The sequence below is a fragment of the Malaya genurostris genome, chromosome 2 (assembly GCF_030247185.1).
Source record: "Malaya genurostris strain Urasoe2022 chromosome 2, Malgen_1.1, whole genome shotgun sequence".
Classification (NCBI taxonomy): Eukaryota; Metazoa; Arthropoda; class Insecta; order Diptera; family Culicidae; genus Malaya; species Malaya genurostris.
In genome coordinates, this window is record NC_080571.1 from 94,266,063 (window position 1) to 94,287,199 (window position 21,137).

General features: G+C 37.3%; 1 protein-coding gene across 2 annotated transcripts in view; it reads left to right on the forward strand.

The window, feature by feature from the left end:
* Positions 1 to 21,137, forward strand: part of LOC131432350 (uncharacterized) — a 370,503-nt gene that overhangs the window by 184,775 nt on the left and 164,591 nt on the right. For both annotated transcript variants that reach the window (XM_058598563.1, XM_058598564.1), the window contains exon 5: positions 3,047 to 3,166. In XM_058598563.1, coding sequence (XP_058454546.1) covers positions 3,047 to 3,166 — 120 coding nt within the window. The remainder of the gene's footprint in view (positions 1 to 3,046; positions 3,167 to 21,137) is intronic.

Consider the following 21,137-nt stretch of genomic DNA (forward strand, 5'->3'; position numbering starts at 1 on the left):
TTCGATGGAAACGCATGAATGATTGTAATTTTTTTAGAATAAATGATATATTGTGATCGTCCACAATTAAAAAAATGAAACCGAAGAACTTTAACAAGCAGCAACATAACGTCAAAAACTGTTTGTTTAACATTAAAAAAAATCAGTGTAGTACCAAAAATATAAGTTTGAGAAAATATGTTTCAAAATGTTGAAGTATTTTTAATTGAATATCCAAAAAATTTTCTGGAAAATTGTAAACCTTCCCGACAACGCTTACAACATATTTGATTTTTTTTTCAATTTTTCGTCGGAGCGGTTGCTTCAAAATTCGAATAAAATGAAAATCAATGGAATTAAACTATATCCGTCCATATGATAGCTGAGGGTTTAAATTTATGGAAAATTGCCTCAAGCCCAAGCGCTTAAATTGTTGTAGGGGTGACAGGTTGCCCGAGTGGCTTTCATGACAAGGCTATTATGCGCAAAGGCGACATCTATTGTGATTTTGGTGGAATATTTGGCTACCTATGTACCGATGTAACTCTCCTCTCCTGATTCCAATTGCGCTGTCTTAGTAAGCCAGTCACTAAAGAAGACGACTCGTCCACTTTTCATTCTGGACCATTAAACGCGAAGGAAGTGTAAGTATCTGACTCTTCTCCGAAGGTTGGTCTAGCTAACGAGATACAAAATTTAAAACTTCATAATAAGGTAAATATATCAAAATATTATATAAATAGAGTTTGTTGCAGATGCAGTTCTCCCTGAAGACGTAAGACCTCTCCGCAAGGCGAGTGCACGAACTGATTCGAAGAAGCAATAAGGTCGCAAACTTCAGTCAATCCAAATTTTGACAGATTCCCCGATAAGAGCAGCATTAGAGAAGGAAATGAAAGCAAACGTAAGCGTACGCTAGAGGAGAAAAGAAAACAGCGAAAGCTTTAAACAAGTTATCCAAACCTACCAAATCTAAAATATTTTTTTTTAAATAACAAATAACGAGGAGCTTTATGATGTGCACTGACTTGTTTCCATTAATAAACGTTTTCAATTCATGTATTTAATGTGTTTCACATATTTCATCATGCTCGTCCAACCTACCCCAGCCCTGGGATTAGTTGGACGATTTTTTCTCCACATTTGAATGTTAATAGCATTTTTCTTGATTTTTCTACAGTAACGAAAAAATTTACAAATGTGCTCAAAATATGTATGTACAAGACAGCGTAAACAGTTTATTAAAAAGTCTAACCAGAATGAGTACAGAAATTCCGAAACCAAAACTCGGCCAACTAGCCCCGGTCTCCCCTATAATATGAATTTTCTTTGTCGCAGATTGCACATGCTTACCCGGCTATAGCACAAATTAGTCGCAATTTTACAGTTGATTATCTTTACTGAAATTCACACCAAGAGGAATCAGAACAAATTGGCTCAAGTGGCACGTCATCCAGGTTATTTGTAGATTTATACCACACATTTGACAGTAGTTGCACTCAGAATAATTTCGATGAAAATTTTTTAATAAACAGTACATCTGTTGATACGAATTACATCAGTACTACCCGGATAGATGTAAATAGCAAACAAAGATCAAAATAATAACAAATTTTACCATCATATCCTGTCTTGATGTTTCTGTGCTGTCGAAGCGATACTAGATATTTTCTGGATATTTCATCGATGGAATCAAGAAACTGTACAATTACTGTTTAGCATCAAAATTAGATATTGTATCTTATTTCGTTATTGATTAGGTATTCCAGTTTCATTACGAACAATTGATCCAGTAGTTCTATCTTCAAATAAAATATATTTGAATAAACTCAGAATGAGAGAAATGCTTATTATATTGTGCTATCCTGAAGGCTAGAATGTAAAAATAATTGAGAAATTCTTTTATAAATATTTTGCTTTTACTTTGAAATTATAATGACAGAATTTTCTCTTTTGTTATTTTCTTATGGAGACTTTGTTATGATATTTGATATTTTAACCCTTATTTAGAACTAAATAATGTTAATTTCTATCATTGAAATGTTTGGTTTTAATAATAAAATTTTCTATTGGTTTTCAAATCACTTCTACCCGGGTATTATAGAAAAATTTGAAGATGAATTGCATGACAGATTTCAGAAATTCACAGTCAACAAAACCATTATAAAGATTTTTTTTCCGCATTATTTTCTCGAAGAGGGCTGAACCGATTTTAACACACCTGGAATCGTTTGAAAGTTACTATTTAACCATTGATCAAGCTTGAAGAAAAAAGGGCTGTAGTTTCTGATTCCAGAGAAGTAAAAGCAGAAGTGACGTAACCGACAAAATGAGATTTTTTTTTACCGTTCAATTTTCTTAGCGATGGCTGAGTTGATTTTAACAACCTCAAGCTCGTTTGAATACTACTATTGACATGCGGGTCAATTTCAAAGATCAAATATCTGTTACTTTCAGTTCCGGAATTGTAATGGTAGAAGTGACGTAACCGGAAAAAACGCACTATTTCCTTCTTTAAAATTTTTCGGAGTTGACAAAACTGAATTCTATATGCTTCGGCTTGTTTGAGAGATAGTACTGAGTGAATTATCAATTTGAAAGATTAAATGAATAAATGAGATTTGTGGTACTTCTGAAGCTATACATTAATTCAAATTGGGTACTACATTTGTCCTAATCTCCTAAGACAACTGTTAGAAAAAATCAGCGCACTCAATATTAATTCGTCATTTTGAATCTCTTCAATTTTCACAGCAATTAGTTTCTCTCCCGTGACAACCCAAAAACTCATTTAAGCATAATCAGAAGCAAAGGGAAAAGTTCAACGGACACTGCTTTTTCGGGTCGGTGCAACCGAGGAAAAAAAACCTTAATTGCTTTACTCTACAACAAAATCCCACGAACCGAACTCCAACAAAAACGGTGCTGATTGATGAATTGCGTTTCAGCATTCGCATGCCAGCACACGTTCCGAGTTCTCATACTTCATGCTTCAAATTTTCAATATTTTCCATTTCCTCCGTTAACTCACCCTCCAACCTTTTCTCTTCTCCCGCTCTGTTTACAGATGCCAACTGGGCCCTGCCACTGGCGCTGGCCGCCAACCTTCACATCCCGTACCGGATAGTCTCGAGCGGCGACGAGGATGAAGCTCTGAAGCTGCCCGAGCGGGACGTCAGCGGAAGCGGTAGGTATCGACTTCATCCATTGATGGAGAATGAAATTCGTGGTATTCATTAAAATATCAAAAATCCATGTAAACTATTTTCAGTCTGTTGGTAGTAATGTTTTATTGATTTCCGTCAGCAATAACTGTTTATCATGTTGACACATGAACGCGTCGGTACAATTCAATCTGGAATGCGATTAATTTTCCTCGAGCACATATGAACGCCAACTACTAGGGGGATGGATATCCATTTCAAAATGTTTCTTCATTTACATGAGACCCGAGCATAAAATATTAATGGCTCTTCCTCTTCCGCCACCCCGACGTACGGATCATTATCGAAAGATACCATTTCACACTTCATTAAATTTGTGATCGATCCACGCTTGGCTGGGCGCTGGGAAAATTAAATGGCCGAAAAACGTGCGAATGTAAATATTGGTTGGTCGCATTGCTCGAAAAATCATTAACGCTTGAACCTAACGGACGCTGGTTGGATGGATAGGGTCACGAACCGAGTACATCGTTTAATGGCGGAAGATTTTCTATTCAAACAAAGCTGAGGGAGTAGGAAATAGTACTACAGAATGAGGTATGGAAAAGTTACTACATTTAATAGGTCAACTGTACTGATCACAAGAACCAATAATAATTTACTTGTAATGAGATGCGATCTATTGGTTGAATATAAAATTATAGCTAAACTCACAGTTTTTCATATTTTCCCTTATCGTATCTCAAGTTGCAGCCTGTTTAGAAACAGTTGTTGAATCTATTTTAATTTTTTTCACTGTATAATCAAGCGAAACATTTTTACGAAAACATCTCTTGACCGGTTTTCAAAATCATTCAATTGTACGAATTTCAGAACAATTCATGGGATTCGTGTGCCTTGATACAATTGTCACGTGTTCTTATTTACAGGCATTAACCCAAAATTGGTCCTTCCGAAATCGAACACTTTCATCCAGATCTCGAGTTAAGGTCCTGAACCAGAATCCTAAATCATACTTCAAGCCCAGAATCCGCTTCCAGAATACGTATTCAGAGTTAAGGATAAAATCTAGGCTCAGATGTAAGAATTCAATCGCCAAATCACGATTCAAAATCCAGGATCTTTACTCAAAACTCAGTTCAAAAGATCAGGTTCCGTATTCAGGTTCGATATCCCGATCCTAGGATCCAAGGCTTGGAATTCAAGTTCAGATCTAGATTCAGAATTCGGGTGTAAGATTCTGGTCCCAAATTTCAGTTCAGAATCTTAATCTAGAATCGAGGTTCAAAGTTCAGGTCCAGAATCCAGGTTCTATATCCCGATTCAAAATCCAGTTAAAATTCCAAGTCTCGAACCCTAGGTTGATCCGAGTTCAAAGCCAGAATCCGAACCCTGAATACAGAGTTAGAGTTAAGGCTAGAATCAAAGTTTTGCGACAGCTACTCATCAATTCCGTTCCGAAAATACTCATATTGTTAGGGGTTTTAAGCAATAATATCAATAAAATGGAAGCCGCAATCTTGAATTTTGAAACGAGTTCAAACATCATTTTCTTGCACTTACTTTTCACATTCGTTCCGAAAATAGCCATATGTTATGATGTGCGGTTTCCACATTCATTACACAAAACTTTTTATACAAAGTAAATTCCAAATAACGTAAACTTTTTTTTACGAACTACCTCTTTTTACAAACCCCCGTTTAGTTCGTAAATGGAGGTTTCTATGTAGAAATATTAGATTGCTATTTTGACAAACCAGCGGTAATAAATATTACTGTTGTTGTACCGTTTAATTCTACCATGTCACTCTCATAAAGTCACTATTATCACCGTCAATATTTTCACTAAAGTGTATCAAACGTCCTTCTTCAGTGTATCAGTTTTATAAGTTTATTGAAGTATAAAGCTGCCGTGAAGTTCCTTTTATACAAACGTATGTAGGTAAACCACAAAAAGAACAAAAAATTGAAAACGTAAAAACAGGTAACAGAAACTGGAAGATGTTAGGTGTTTTCTATGTTTGTTTTTATCTTGGATATGGGTAGTAACTGTAGAAGCCCAGAAGATCTATTCCCTTGGTCTTTTTATGTCATTGGTAGTGAGTTCATGATCTTCAAAAAAGCCATGCTCTGATACTTTTGACTTGAAGTGATGTGGTAGTCCCTTTTCCAATTCCTTGGATGCTTTCGCTATTTCTGAGATATTGTTCAAGCATTGCATAGTGAGGAGGCTTGCTACAGCTGACCACAAACTGTACTGGACCGTATAATAGTTTATCTATCTAACATAAAACCAAAGTACTTTCAGAAGACCGGGTAGAGTGTTTCTGATGTAAAAAAGTCACACAAATCAATTGCACATGAGGAAAGTTACTTATGTATTCAATCTAAAGATTAAAACAGTATTTTATTTGATCGGAAATGTTACTATTGCTCTTGTGAATATTCCCCTGGATGATCAATACGCTTTTGCATACGCTTGAACCAATTTTAATAACATTTTTTTCCCCAATCTTCTTGAGGTATTCACAAAACATGCACTCCAAAAAAACTTGAATTTTGCAGATGACTTAATTTCTCACACGATGTAATTCATAAAGACCTAGTTTATCAAATGACTGAAGATTTTATTTGTAATGACTTATTGTTAGATGAGCTTGAATTTTACTGATTTCGACTGTAATTTACGTTCTGCTAGCAGGTGCGACTGTATAAATTTAAATGCACCTTTTACCAGCCAAGCAGATGAATGCTCCTGTGGCTCAGTCGATTAACAGACGTACTTGCGATCAAATGATTCTCGGTTCTAGTCGCGGCGGTTGCTATCAGTGTTCTTTTTTTATTTCAACGAATTTCATGTCATGGAGTTTTAGACACAATATTAAATGTTCTTTCACGTGAATTTGCGTGAACTGCGACGCTCCATTTATGTGCATCTAACAAGATGTAAAATCACAGGGATTTTTCGAAGCCACAAGGATCCTGTTGTCTTCTGGCCAGATCTTGCTTCTTGCCACTACTCGAAATCAACGGTAGAATGGTATACTACCAAAAATGTCACTTTCGTCCCAAAAGACATGAATCCACCAAATTGCCAACAACTTCGACCAATTGAGGACTTTTGGGCATTAACGAAGGCACATCTTAGGAAACATGTCTCGGCAGCCTAAACCATTCAACAGCTCGAAAAAGATTGGAAAAAGTGTCAAAACTTGTCGCCAAGAAGTCTGTACGGAATTTAATGAGGAACGTTCGCAAGAAGGTGCGCCAGCTAGTCTACAATATCTAAGTAGCAAACGTTGAGAATTATATTCTGGTTTTGTAGTCTAATATTATCAGTATATCGAATAAAATTTGAATATCTAACACTTGTGAATTATTTACAGCGAAATCAAAGTGCGTCCATACTTTCTGGGACAGTCTTTATATGAGTTAATGCAGAAATTATATGTTATAATCTTATAATATCTATGTTATTGCTATGTCAACTCACAGTAAGGATTTACACATACACTTACGTGTTTATTATGGTTTCGCAACGGAAAATAAACCTTTGTTCAACTAGTAGATAAAAGCATAGCTGTGATTAAAGATTAAAGATTTAACTTACATACAATGGGAATGACAATACTAGCACGTTTTACTCCAATTCGTTCTGAGTTAAAGCATAAGTCTGTGAAAATTGATAAAAGTAACGAAAAATTGTTACCTGAATATACATTAAAAGCTAGTTCTCGTAGATGGCCCCTCTAACTTTTTTTTAAATAAAATAAATATTTCAGGCGGCTATAAATGTTTAGATCCTTTACTTAGACCTTAACATCCGTTTCGAAAATACCCATATTGTAAGGGTTTCCAAGGAATATCAATGAACCGGAAGTCGCCATTTTGGATTGGGTCTTGTTTTCCGGCTCCATTCTGAAAATATCCATTTCAGTAAGTTTTACAACATTCATTGCACAAATTTTTTCACGATGTCAGTTCCAAATATTGAAAACTTTTTTTACGAACGAACTTCATTGTCGGGTCCCCGTTTAGTTCGTAAATAGAGGCTTCAGTGTGATTTTCATTTTTTAGTCCTTTTTAAGTAGCTTCTAGACCTAACCGAAATTCACGTCAAAAGAAACAGATAGGCAATTGAACAGAATTTTTGTTCTGTTTTGCCATATACTCTGCACTGCCCATACTTGCATATCAGTCCCATATGGAAAATCGACATTTCGAGAAAAAGACGATCAAAATTTAATTTTAGATTTTTTTGATTTATGATGCATTAGGGAGCTAAATCATGGTATTATTACATGAAATATCGGTAATACACTTTTGCTATTCCAATATTGCAACAAATTAAATGATTGAAATTTGCACTGAATGGGACTGATATGCGGGTACTTTGCATATGGGACATATATGGGTTGATATTTTTTTCACATTTTGCAATTATTGAGGATAGATTTCATGACTCAAGCTAACTCTAAATTTGCGAAAATCGATATGGAACTGATATGCGAGTATGAGCAGTGCACACCAACATAAATTTAGTATGTAACGTTTTCATACTTAACAAACATTTGCAATACCGTCAGCTTCGTGCATAGAAAGAACTGTATGTACATCACACTGATATTTCCATTTAGTTCAATCTCTTGAACTTTATATACATCAAGATACATATGCTTTTTCAGTAGAAGTCAACCTTCATCGTCGAAGCTATGGTTCCGGTGTCTTTTGTTCATTAGATTTTCTCCAACGAAAATCGTCTAATTGTCCTCAAAGCTAGATTGTTTTTTTCCAGCTTTCAATAACTATATGAGCGAATTTGGTCTCTATAGAACTAATACGAAACTAAACTGGGATTTATAGACACACTTGAATGTATACATAAGAGATATCCCCCATACCGTTTCTGTCAAAGGATTACAATTTTGTCTGAATATAAGTGAGCAACTGGAATTGAAAAAAAAAACTTGTCGACTGAAACGAAGACTACGAAGGAGTTGAAAATAAGTCTACGAACCGAATTTTTCGAGTTATTATTCTTGTTCATACTTTATCGCCTAGCTCAGTGGGCTGATCAACATTATTCCCATTAAATTGAATAACACGTTTGGGAACCGTAGAGTGCAAAACACTTTGCCATATTGCAGTAGTTTTTAAACACATGAAATAAAAAAAATCGCTGCTGGTTTTCCCAATTCCTCATCAAAAACTAAACATTCATCGTTATATTCACAAATTGGAAAAGCTCACAGACAGCCATGATTTGTTTTCCCCGAGCCAAAATCATTTAGCGCACAAAACTGTCAACAAACAATCCCCACTAAAACTAAACCTCCCGTTCCGTGCGTGTCCGGTCGCTTTCCTCGTGCAAAACCCATTCGCACTGAGCAAAATGCATTTTTAGTTGAACGCCAGATAAAACATTTTTCACTCGTGCCTCCAGGGTAAACGAGGAAAAAATTTGTTGACTTGTACGCATGTATAATCAAAGCATAACACATTCTGAATCCAATTATGTACAACGGTTGAGGAGACGAAACTCATGTCGAACAAATTAGCGGTGAGAAAGGAGGTAAGTTTTTCCAATTTGGAACGGATGGAAGCTCAATCACACCCAGAGGGCTGTGTCGCAACAACAAGCGGAAACCCCCGACTGATATCAAATAAAAAATAAAATCATGTTGGGAAACGTGGGGGGAAACTCGGCGTACATAAGTACAGTACGCAACAAGGTACTGACACAACAAACCGAAAGAAAATGTTTTTAAATCTAATTAAATTACAAACAGGGTGCAAGACTGATGCTGATTCTGCTGCTGCTGCTACTGCTGCTGGCGAAGCGAATCCTGTCACAGGAGAGGTCGGGAACAAAACAGATGCTGGTAATATGAAAAGTTTTTTCTGTACTCTTCTGCTGACAGCTGATCCGATGTTGGCGATGAAGGCAGAAGTTAATTATGAACGACGACGATACAATGGCTTCCGAGGACCATGTGTGTGTGTTTGTGTATGCATGGGGAGAAAATGGGGTTATTGATGTTTTGAACATCATGCTAAACATATATTCTGTAGTCGATGGCGCTGTTTCTTTTTTTTAAATCTGGAATCGATGGCATACCCAAAAACTATTCGATTTTGTTTTACGCTCCACGAGCTTTCAAATGTGTTTGCATTCTAATTAGCTTGTTAAAATTGATGTCACATTTCATGACAGCGAAATTTACTGGTATGAAAGTTCATTCAAAGAGCTTGAAATGAGTTTTCAACTGAAATGATCGTCACAGTGTCAGTCGTTGTTAAAATTAATGCATTTCAAACTCAGTCGGTGTTGAACAGTCGTTCGCACCGCACGCGTATAGCTCTTGGCTCCTGGAATTTTTTTCTGGCTACCTAGAGTTTCATTGATTCAAGGCTTCAGTCTTTTTCAAGACTACCTGAATCACTAACTAAGTGACTAAGTGATACAAAGAGTGATATTAGTGTGACTAAGTGATACAAAGAGTGATATTGGAGTGACTAAGAAATTAATCAGCCTTTTTTAAGGCTAGCTAGGAGTCTAATCGAAGACTAATTTAGCCTAGTTAATTTAATTTAAAATTTCATTCATTTCAAAAATGCCTGCGTCCAACCGGAAAGGCAACAAGCCTAAGGCTAAAAATAATTCAATACGGAATAAATCACAATCCGTTATTCAACATTTTTCTAATAACACTCACGATATTATAGAATCTGAATGTAAAAATAAAAGACAACGGACGGATTTCCCTTCCGCCGATCCTATGCCGTCTAACAATATTTACGAGATTCTTCCTGAATCCGATTGTAGCGACATAGAAGAAAATTCTTCAAAAATTCCCAAAATGGACGCTTGTCGTTCTGGGAAGAAACATCAATCTATGCCACCAGTGACGGTGATGATTTCCGACTTCAAAGCATTCCGTACTGAGCTTTCTACTTTTCTCCCGGAAGTAAAAGTCTCATTTCAAATCGGACGAAGAGGAGAATGTCGAGTCTTGGTGGATGGATTGGAAGATTACGAACGTCTTATTCGATATTTGTCCGAAAAACTTCATAAATTTTATTCATATGATATAAAATCAGACAGACCCTTCAAGGCTGTCTTGAAAGGATTATCAAATGATACTTTGATGAAATTAAAAATGAACTAAAAGAATTGCTTGGTTTTGCCCCTTCCCAAGTAATACTTATGAAAAAAAGAGCGAATGGTACTTCTAAACCACGCTCTGGAATTTCCCATGAACTTTACCTAATACACTTCAATCGAAGTGATGTAAACAATTTGAAAACTTTAGAAAAAGTACGTTTCATTTCCCACATTAAAATTCATTGGGAACATTATAAACGGCATAATCGTATTGCTAACTTAACGCAATGTCGTCGTTGCCAAGGCTTCGGTCATGGAACCAAAAATTGTCATATGGATATACGGTGTTTGAATTGTGGTAAATCGCATTCGAAAGACGTTTGTCCAATGAATGAAACCACTGATAAATTTTCATGTTCAAATTGCAATGGAAATCATAAATCCAATTATTTGAAATGTCCTGTCAGGGAAAAAATTTTAAACGCTCGTTCGCTTAGACAACAAGTCAAATCAACGACCTTAAATTTACAGAACATACCTGAAAATAAAAAAAACCGTTACAAATGCCACGCTTAATTCTTCTAAGGCACTGATTTCTTCGAATTTGAAACAAAAAACAGGTACGCCTGCCAATTCGTCTTCTAACGAAAACAATTTATTGACAGGTAGATCGACCTCGTCATCATCTTCTTCTAATGTCAGTTATGCTGGTATTTTAGGTAGAAATCTACCACGTATTTCTTCTAATGTAAATAATTCTAACGAAAACAATTTATTAATAGGTAGACCGGCCAAATCACCTTCTACTAATGGCAGTCTACCTACCAATATTCCTTCAATGCCATTCGCTTCTTTAAATGAAGTCGATTTAGGCGATATAACTGAAAATAAAATGATCTACCTACAAGATCAACTTTTTCAAATGATCATCCATATGAATTCGACTTCATCTCTTTTTGAAGCATTTCAAATCGGATGGCAATTTGCAAATAATATTATAATGAATTTAAAATTTAACAGTGATGTTACCTGGGCGTTAGCACAACCTTGAGACAGATTGAATGATGCTGTCGCGGTCCCAGGGCTTGTCTGTATCCTTACTCAATGGAGAAGGATGCACACTAATGGTGCCATGGGTAATGTCTGACAAGAAGAGGCAACAATACACAGAATGGGAACAATAAAATGGATACGTTCCTCTTTCTGAGTGTGCCAAACTTGTCAGGCATTGTCCATGCTACAACAAATACTACACTTTGATCTAGGGTAGAGAAGCGATCTACTAATCAAGTTTGATTTCTTTTGCAGTATGCAGTTGGTTTTATGATGACGGAACCATATACTCTTTGTTACCTTTTGGAACCGCAAATGGCGTGGATAACATCATCCGAAACTTCAACTCATTGTAGTTTAGTTGCATGTTGAAAGTAGCTTTCTCTTAGATTACAGTGTAGTATGCTTGGTGCTTTATCAGACATTCGTTACTTTTACTTAAATCCATACTAATACTCCACTCACTCATCATTCATCATTCATCACTCATATTTTACTATGCAAAAGCAAAACATGCATTTATTTCCTCTTCCAAGATTGTAGATTAAGTACACCATCAAGCCATATTTAGTAAGTATAATTTGTTTTTAATATCTGTTTTAAATATTTCAGCAACGCTTTGCACATGGTGAAAGGATCAATGCACAATTCCGGGCTAACGCCAGTGTTCAGTTGGTCAACATAGACTAGTTCGTCAGGCGTGGAATTGGTATTGTATATCCTGGATCCATAAATGGGCCCGGTTCAGAATTTGCGCTATTCAGCTGCCCGACCGGTAAACCCACCAAAAAAAAAAAAAAAAAAAAAGAATTTAAAATTTAACAGTGATGTTAAATAAATATTTGAATATTTTTAATTGGAATGCTCGATCTTTGAAATCGAGTGAAGATGAATTTTATAATTTTCTCGAAGTTCCCAAAATCCATATTGCCATTGTGACAGAAACTTTTCTTAAACCAAATGTCAAATTGAAAAGTAATTCACATTATGTGGTTCATCGATTTGACAGGTTTACTGGAATGGGTGGTGGAGTTGCCATTTTTGTCCAACGGCAAATTAAACATCGAATTTTACCTTCTTTCAATACTAAAGTTATTGAAAGCTTGGGAATCGAAGTTGAAACCATTCATGGAATTTATTTCATCGCTGGAGCATATTTGCCATTCCAATGCACCGGCGAACAATTAAATTTCTTTAAAGGCGACTTGCAAAAACTTACAAGATATCGATCGAAATTTTTCGTAATAGGGGACTTAAATGCTAAGCATGTCCAGTGGAATTGTAGGCAAAATAACAGTAATGGTAAAATACTTCATAATCAACTCTCAGCTGGTTACTTCACAGTTCTTCATCCCAGTAATCCGACTTGTTTCTCTTCAGTGAAAAACCCGTCTACAATTGATCTGGTTCTAACGGATCAAAGTCACATTTGTAGTGAACCGATTACACATGCTGACTTTGACTCAGATCATCTTCCAGTATCATTCAGACTTTCCAACGAAGCTATAATTAATCAAATTAGTTCTATTTTCAACTATCATAGAGCTAATTGGTTGGATTACAGATCTCACATTGAAAATCATGTGGATCATGAAACTATTTTAGAAAATTCTGCGGACATCGACACAGCAATTGATAATTTGAATCATTATATTATCGAAGCTAGAAATCTTTCAGTTCCCAAAGCTCAAACTAAATTAAATTCTCCTATCATCGATGACAATCTTCAACTGCTCATTCGGTTGAAGAATGTTCGTCGACGACAATATCAACGTTCTCGTGATCCTGCTATGAAAAATATAGTTAAGGATTTACAAAAAGAAATTAAACATAGATTCACTCTTTTGCGAAATGAAAATTTCGCTAAAGAAGTTGAACAAATTAAACCATATTCTAAACCTTTCTGGAAACTTTCTAAGGTTCTTAAGAAACCTCAGAAACCAATTCCTGCTCTCAAGGAAGGAAATCAAATACTTCTTACAAATGGCGAAAAAGCTCAAAAACTTGCTCAGCAGTTCGAGAGTGTCCACAATTTTAATTTGAACGTTGTTAGTCCTATTGAAAATGAAGTCTCACTGAAATATGATCATATTTCAACCCAAGTGTTATCACACGATGACATTATTGAGACGAATTTTGATGAAATTAAATCAATTATTAGAAAACTTAAAAACATGAAGGCTCCTGGTAATGATGGAATTTTTAATATTCTTATTAAAAATCTTCCCGATGTTGCCTTGAGACTCCTGGTTAAAATTTTCAACAAGTGTTTTTCATTAGCTTACTTCCCAAAAAGATGGAAAAACGCTAAAGTAATTCCTATCCTCAAACCTGATAAAAACCCAGAAACATCAAGTTATCGAACAATTAGCTTACTTTCTTCTATCAGTAAACTTTTTGAAAAAATTATCTTGTTGAGAATGATGTCTCATATAAATGAGAATTCAATTTTTTTACCAGAGCAGTTGGGATTTCGTCATGAACATTCAACTACTCATCAACTTGTCAGAGTAACGAACATGATAAAATCAAATAAATCTTCTGGGTTATCCACTGGAGTTGCTCTTCTAGACATAGACAAGCATTCGACAGTGTTTGGCACAAAGGTATAATAGCAAAAATGTCTGATTTCCAGTATCCTATTTATTAGATCAAAATTATTCAAAATTATTTAATTGATCGTACTCTTAAGGTTAGCTATCAGAATTGTAAATCTGAATTGCTACCCGTACGAGCCGGTGTTCCGCAGGGTTCGAGTGTAGCTCCAATCTTGTATAATATTTTCACTTCTGATTTTGAAAATCTACCCGTTGGTTGTCAGAAATCGCTATTCTGTGACGACACAAGTCTGTTAGCCACAGGTAGAAATCTGAGAGTGATATGCAGTCGCCTACAAAGAAGTTTAAATATTTTCAGTGATTATCTGTCAAAATGGAAAATTTAACCAAATGCAGCAAAAACACAATTAATTATCTTTTCTCATAAGCCAAGAGCTTCTTTTCTTAAACCAAACAATAATCACATTCTCAAATTGAATGGCTTGGAATTGACATGGTCTGATCAAGCGAAATATTTAGGTTTAACGTATGACAAAAAACTCACTTTCAAGGATCACATTGAAGGAATCCAGGCAAAGTGTAATAAATATATTAAATGTTTGTATCCTCTTATTAACAGAAATTCTAAGCTCTGTCTAAAAAACAAGTTGTTAATTATAAACAAATTTTCAGACCAGCCATGCTTTATGCAGTACCAATTTGGTCAAGTTGTTGTTCCACCAGGAAGAAAACGCTTCAAAGGATTCAGAATAAAATTCTGAAAATGATTTTGAAGCGTCCTCCCTGGTTTAGTACAAATGAGTTACACAGCCTCACAAATATAGAACCATTAGATGTAATGTCACATAAATTCCGACAAAAATCAATGCAACTTCAATTGAATCGATTCGCTCTCTGTATTAGTTAGTAAGTTAGTATATAAGTTCCTTTTCCCCATTACACAATACAAGTAGGTTTAGAATTTTCCCTACACAAAAATCTCAGAATTGCGGAAGCAAATAATGTCTTCATGGTAATAACCAAATCATATATATAATAGGGCTGAAAAGTCACCACTTGTGGCTGAACACCCAATTTAAATCTTAATAATTTAATTTTAACTCATATTCCAATAAATAGTTATTTAAAAAAAATGCATTTCAAACGACAAATTGCGGTCAAATTATATGGTTAGGTTTGTTAAAGTTAGCATTTTAGATAGCATTAACAGAAATTTGATGAATAAGCGACTTATCAGAACTAATTGGTTCAAGGGACATTTGACATGCTCGTGATTTAGCTTCTTTACGATTTACCCAGCCCTTCAAAGCCGTATTGCTCTTCGTACTATTCTTCAAGCTGAAGCATTTCATGGCGGTCTCCGGGGAGCTCAAATATATGAGCTCACCAACCACCTTGATATCGTCGTCTATTAATTGGAAGACCTGGTGTTTCTACTATAAAGTCTCTTGCTGTTACGTCTTTTATCTACGACTTATTTATAGCCCGTCAAATCCGCCAAGTTTCGACTTTCAGTCCGATGTGTGCTTCCATCATCGTCTCAAAGTTATTCGTCACAATATAAACCACCCTTATTCTGAATAACGTCGTATCGTTTTTTTCCCTCGTATTCCATTTGTATTCCCAATAACGCTAGCAAAATCAAAGGTAGCTATGATTCGATAGAACCACATTCGATCGAAAAATCAATACGTCGTTATTCAGAATAAGGGCGAACGTCATCGGTGAAGTCAAAACACTGAACGGACTTTCGTAAAATAGTATCATCCCAGTCAATAAATAGTAGAAATGAGAGTTTCTTACCTTGCGGCAGCCCTTCCCGAACTTGAAGGTGAAGTTCGATAGCGACCCAAATAATCGGACTTGACAAATCACTTTTGCGTCAATTTATCTGGAAACCCGTATTCGTACATAACATGTCAAAGCCAATCGATTAAGTCGTATGCCTCTTTGAAATTATTAAACAGATGAGCATTCTGTTCCCGACATTTCTAATGTACCCGTCGAAACGGAGTTTTATGCAGTTTCTAGAACGACAAATTAATTTAAATTTATTTTTATATAAGTTCATTTTAGACCATTTTTTTCAAGAATTTTATGTTTGCAATTGGAAACAATTGCAAATAACTTCCAAGGCTCAATTCTACTCAGAGTGACAAACAGTTTTTCAAAAGTTTCTGGAGAGTTTCTTACTCAAAAATTGTTTATTTAATAGCATTAATGATGCATCTGAATAAAAACTACAGGGTTGTGTACGAAACACGTTCGATCACGATGACATTAAAAATACGCAAGCAACCATCTCTACGGCATTATCGAACCGCATCGAGTGCACGTCGAACTATTTGTCTCAAGTGACACGTGACACCCCCACAGCCCGGGTTGGCGGTTCAATGCATACGGCGCTGGTTTTACAAGCTAGTTGTCATATGTTCGAGCCCCGACATGGTAAGCTTCATAGTGTCAGTAGGATCGTAGTACTAGGCATGCATTGATTATGTACGCTAAGAATCGGCTGCAAAGTCTGTTTTTTTTTATAAAAGTTTTTTTATTCAGACCAATTCGCGTACAAGCTTTACGTGGCCGATTGAGCCATGTTTTTATTAGATAATATAATTTTTTTTACTATTGGATCTCGTTGTCACCCTTTTTCTAGGGGGAGAGGAGCTTCCATTTTTATCTTGCGATAATTGAGGGGAACTTTGTTCGTGACTCGTCTCGTCATCCATTGCCGCATCGGTGGTATCGTTGTTGGTTCCCGTTTTTTCTTCGTTTTCCTTGTAATTCGCCGTCTTGGGCTTGTTGTAAGTTGCTGTAGACGCGCCTTGTTGTACATTAGTTGCAGTTGCAGGTTGAATTGGTGGTGAAACAGGAATACTGCACTCACTAGCGTTTGTCCTTGTTTTTGTTTGAAGATGTCCTTTTCGCAGTTTCAGTGCAAGGTTTGCCGTAGGGTGCAGGTTGTTCACAAAACTGACATGTAACCAGTTGATTTTCATACTTATTCAGCGTTTTACACGGAGGTATCCCGTCTTGATCACAAATTATGTAAGATTGAATTGCTTTACGTAGTTGCATACGTACCACTCGCATGCCATTCCGGATACCCGAAAAAAGGAACTTCACCGTACTGCGACATACTTTCCCAAACGAACTGATCACTGGTCTGCGTATATGCCCATTTCGTACACTTTATTGTTCATTGCACTGTATTGTCTTTGTTTCTATCGTCTCGACCGTAAGCAATTTTCGACTGTGTCGGATGAGATGCAAGCACGAACTACGCGAAGTCTGTTGAAACAGACAGGCCAAATTCCACAAAAGCAATGTAATGCCAAGACTTTGCATTGGTACATTCCCCTAGTTATTTGAAGATTTGTGTCTCGCCGTGGCTTCTCATCAAGGGAAGGGAAGGACGAAAGGAACTTGAAAGGGAATTGTAAAGTGGTGAGGTGGGCAAACAGTACCAGACACAAAAAAAACAAATCGTTCAGCATCTCTCGAGAGAATTTAGAGATTTTACAAAAGCGCCAGCATTCCCAGAATTGCAGAACGATTAGCAATATGTATGAGCAGTAGTAAATTCGGCATCCCATAAGGGATTCCAAACAATCTGCTAAAGACTTTTTAAGGTTAAAACAGCAAGGAATCAATCATTCCAGGAAGAATGATGTAACCCTCTAACTATAGCTCCTTACCACATTCGGTGAGAAACGATCCAGTCAGAGCTCTGACCAGAATACTGCAATGATGCTTGGAAAAATGCAGTAGACACTTTGACATTATCAGATTCAAATCTGGTAAAAATGTTTCATCTGAGCGCAAGATTGCAAGCTGCGCGAGTTGCTGGCATATTTGGATGCAGCCCATGAACGAATCTTGTGCTTTATCCAACTAGTTGAAAGTGGTAAAGCTAATTCAGGACCAACGAAATCATTCGTTGCACCTGCTCTAGCCAACTCATCAGCCCGTTAATTTCTAGAGCACAAGATAATGCTTCTTGTTTCAGGAACACATGCTGTGGTTCAATGTACAGTAGTGCCTCTAGAGCAACAGTAGGAGTTGTCGTGAATGCTCCTGTCATCGCCATTAGGACCATTTTTTGGAGATGATTTTGCTTTGACTAAACTGTCGCAACTTCTCCTTTCTGCCACCATACAAGACATCCATATGCTAAAATTGGTCTAACGATAGTTGTGTAGATCCAATGAATATATCTGGGTTTGAGTCCCCATGATTTTCCAAAAGCTCCTCTGCATTGGCCGAAAGCCATGCAAGCTCCTTTAATACTGAAATTAATGTGAGCACACCAATTCAGTTTTGAATCAAGAATAACCCCGACGTATTAACCTTAATCAAACACAGTAACCTCTGAAGCGAAGAACTGTTACGGTGAGCTCCTTTGATTATCCTACGATGAGTGAGAAGCACCATTGATGTTTTGCCTGGATTTACAGATAATCCAACCTGACAACGCCATTGCTCAACAGATCGCATATCATATTTAAGGCAGCTCAGATATATCTAGAAAAATTCACAAGCAAGATTGATTTTGTGAGAAAACTTGTTCAGTGTTGTATACAACATCATGTAACAGTGAAGTACTGGACTTTCCACGTTTTCATGTACCGGATAGATGCCCAACATCCCTGATATAATGATCGACTCTGTGTTCCACTGTTTTTTAAAGATATAAGCTTTAGTTTTGAGGCGACGCAATATTATTAAAAAAAAAAATTCATTCGTCATCGTTATTACCGGAAAAAACTGCTATAACGCGAAGCATTTGGCAGACATTTGGTAACACGTCTTAATTACAAACATCAAGTGCTTCAAGTGAATTTTTGACGTTTTGTCCGGCAATGCGTTTGCAAATGTACAAATCCATTACATCGATGGTTTCATTTTCAGTAATACTTGACAGAAGGTGGGGAAATTGTCCCACATGACTGGAACAAGTAAGAGTTATCGCCATTCAAAAACCAGGGAAACCAGCCTCCGATCACAATTCGTATCGGCCGATTGCTATGCTTTCCTGTATCCGAAAATTGTTCGAAAAAATGATTCTGTTTCGTCTAGACAATTGGGTCGAGACTAATGGCTTACTTTCAGATACACAATTTGGGTTCCGCAGGGGCAAAGGAACGAACGATTGTCTAGCGTTGCTCTCAACCGAAATTCAAATGGCATTTGCTCGTAAAGAACAAATGGCGTCAGTTTTCCTAAACATCAAGGGGGCTTTTGATTCAGTTTCCATAAACATCCTATCTGAGAAGCTGCATCAGCATGGTCTTTCACCAATTTTGAATAACTTTTTTGTATAATCTGTTGTCCGAGAAATACATGTATTTCGCGCATGGTGATTTGTCGACAATACGATTCAGTTACATGGGTCTTCCTCAGGGCTCATGCTTAAGCCCCCTTTTATACAACTTTTACGTAAACAACATTGATGAATGTATCAACACATCTTGCATGCTAAGACAACTTGCCGACGACAGCGTTGTGTCTATTATAGGTTCCAAAGTTGCCGATCTCCAAGGACCATTGCAAGATACCCTCGACAACTTGTCGACATGGGCTCTTCAAATGGGTATCGAGTTCTCTACGGAGAAAACTGAGCTGGTTGTATTTTCAAGGAAGCGAGAACCAGCACAATTACAGCTTCAACTAGGGGGTGAAACCATAGCTCAGGTCTTCACATTTAAATATCTCGGGGTCTGGTTCGACTCCAAAGGCACCTGGGGATGTCACATTAGGTATCTGAAACAAAAATGCCAGCAGAGAATCAATTTTCTTCGCACAATAACCGGAACTTGGTGGGGTGCCCACCCAGGAGACCTAATCAGGCTTTACCAAACAACGTTATTGTCCGTAATGGAATATGGATGCTTCTGCTTCCGATCCGCCGCGAACACTCATTTCATTAAACTGGAAAGAATTCAGTATCGTTGTTTGCGTATTGCCTTAGGTTGCATGCAGTCGACTCATACGATGAGTCTCGAAGTGCTCGCGGGAGTACCGTTGAAAAATCGATTCTGGGATCTCTCATATCGATTGCTTATCCGATGCGATATCCTAAATCCGATGGTGATTGAAAACTTCGAAAGACCCGTTTTATGTCCTTGTATTTTGATTACATGGCTCAGAATATTAATCCTTCTTCGTTTGTTTCCAACCGTGCTCATTTCCTGGATACTTCTGATTCTACTGTGTTTTTCGACACATCCATGAGAGAAGAAATTCGTGGAATTCCGGATCACGTGCGCCCTCAAGTGGCCCCAAATATTTTCTATAATAAATTTAGAACAGTCAACTGTGAAAAGGTGTTTTACACTGACAAATCAAACATCGACAGGTCCACAGGCTTCGGCATCTTCAATCAAAACATCACCGCTTCTTACAAACTCAGTGATCCGGCTTCAGTTTACGTCGCAGAATTAGCTGCTATTCAGTACACCCTCGAGATCATTAAAACCTTGCCCAAAGACCATTATTTCATTGTCACGGACAGTCTAAGCTCAATAGAAGCTCTCCGGGCAATGAAGCCAGGAAAGTATCCCCAATATTTCCTGGGGAAAATACGGGAACATTTGAGAACTTTATCTGAACGGTCTTATTTAATATCGTTAGTCTGGGTCCCTTCGCATTGTTCCATTCCGGGCAATGAAAAGACAGACTCATTGGCTAAGGTGGGCGCATTAGAAGGTGAATTTCATGAAAGACCAATCTGCTTCAATGAATTTTTCAGTATCTCTCGTCAGAAAACTCTCGAAAGTTGGCAAACTTCATGGAGCAATGGCGAACTGGGACGATGGCTACATTCCATTATCCCTAGGGTATCGACGAAACCTTGGTTCAGGGGGATGAACGTGAGTCGCGATTTCATTCGTGTTATGTCGCGGCTCATGTCAAATCACTACACTTTCAACGCACATCTCCGGCGTGTTGGGCTTGCGGAGCGCGGTCTCTGCACCTGTGGCGACGGTTATCAGGACATCGAGCATGTCGTGTGGTCGTGCGTAGAGTATCGTGACGCCAGGTCGAAGCTACTGGAATCCCTTAGGGCCCGAGGTAGACCGCCTGAGGTTCCGGTTCGGGATGTGTTGGCGAGTCGGGATAGTTCCTTTTTTACCCCGTTTCCACAATATTTACTTTTTTTCATTCTCTTCCGTAACATCACCATCATCGTCCACGGAAGACCGCTCCAGTCGAAAACCAGCATGCGGGCCACCCGCCAGGCCTTCGTAGCCTGGGGGTGTTTCCCGCGGACCCACA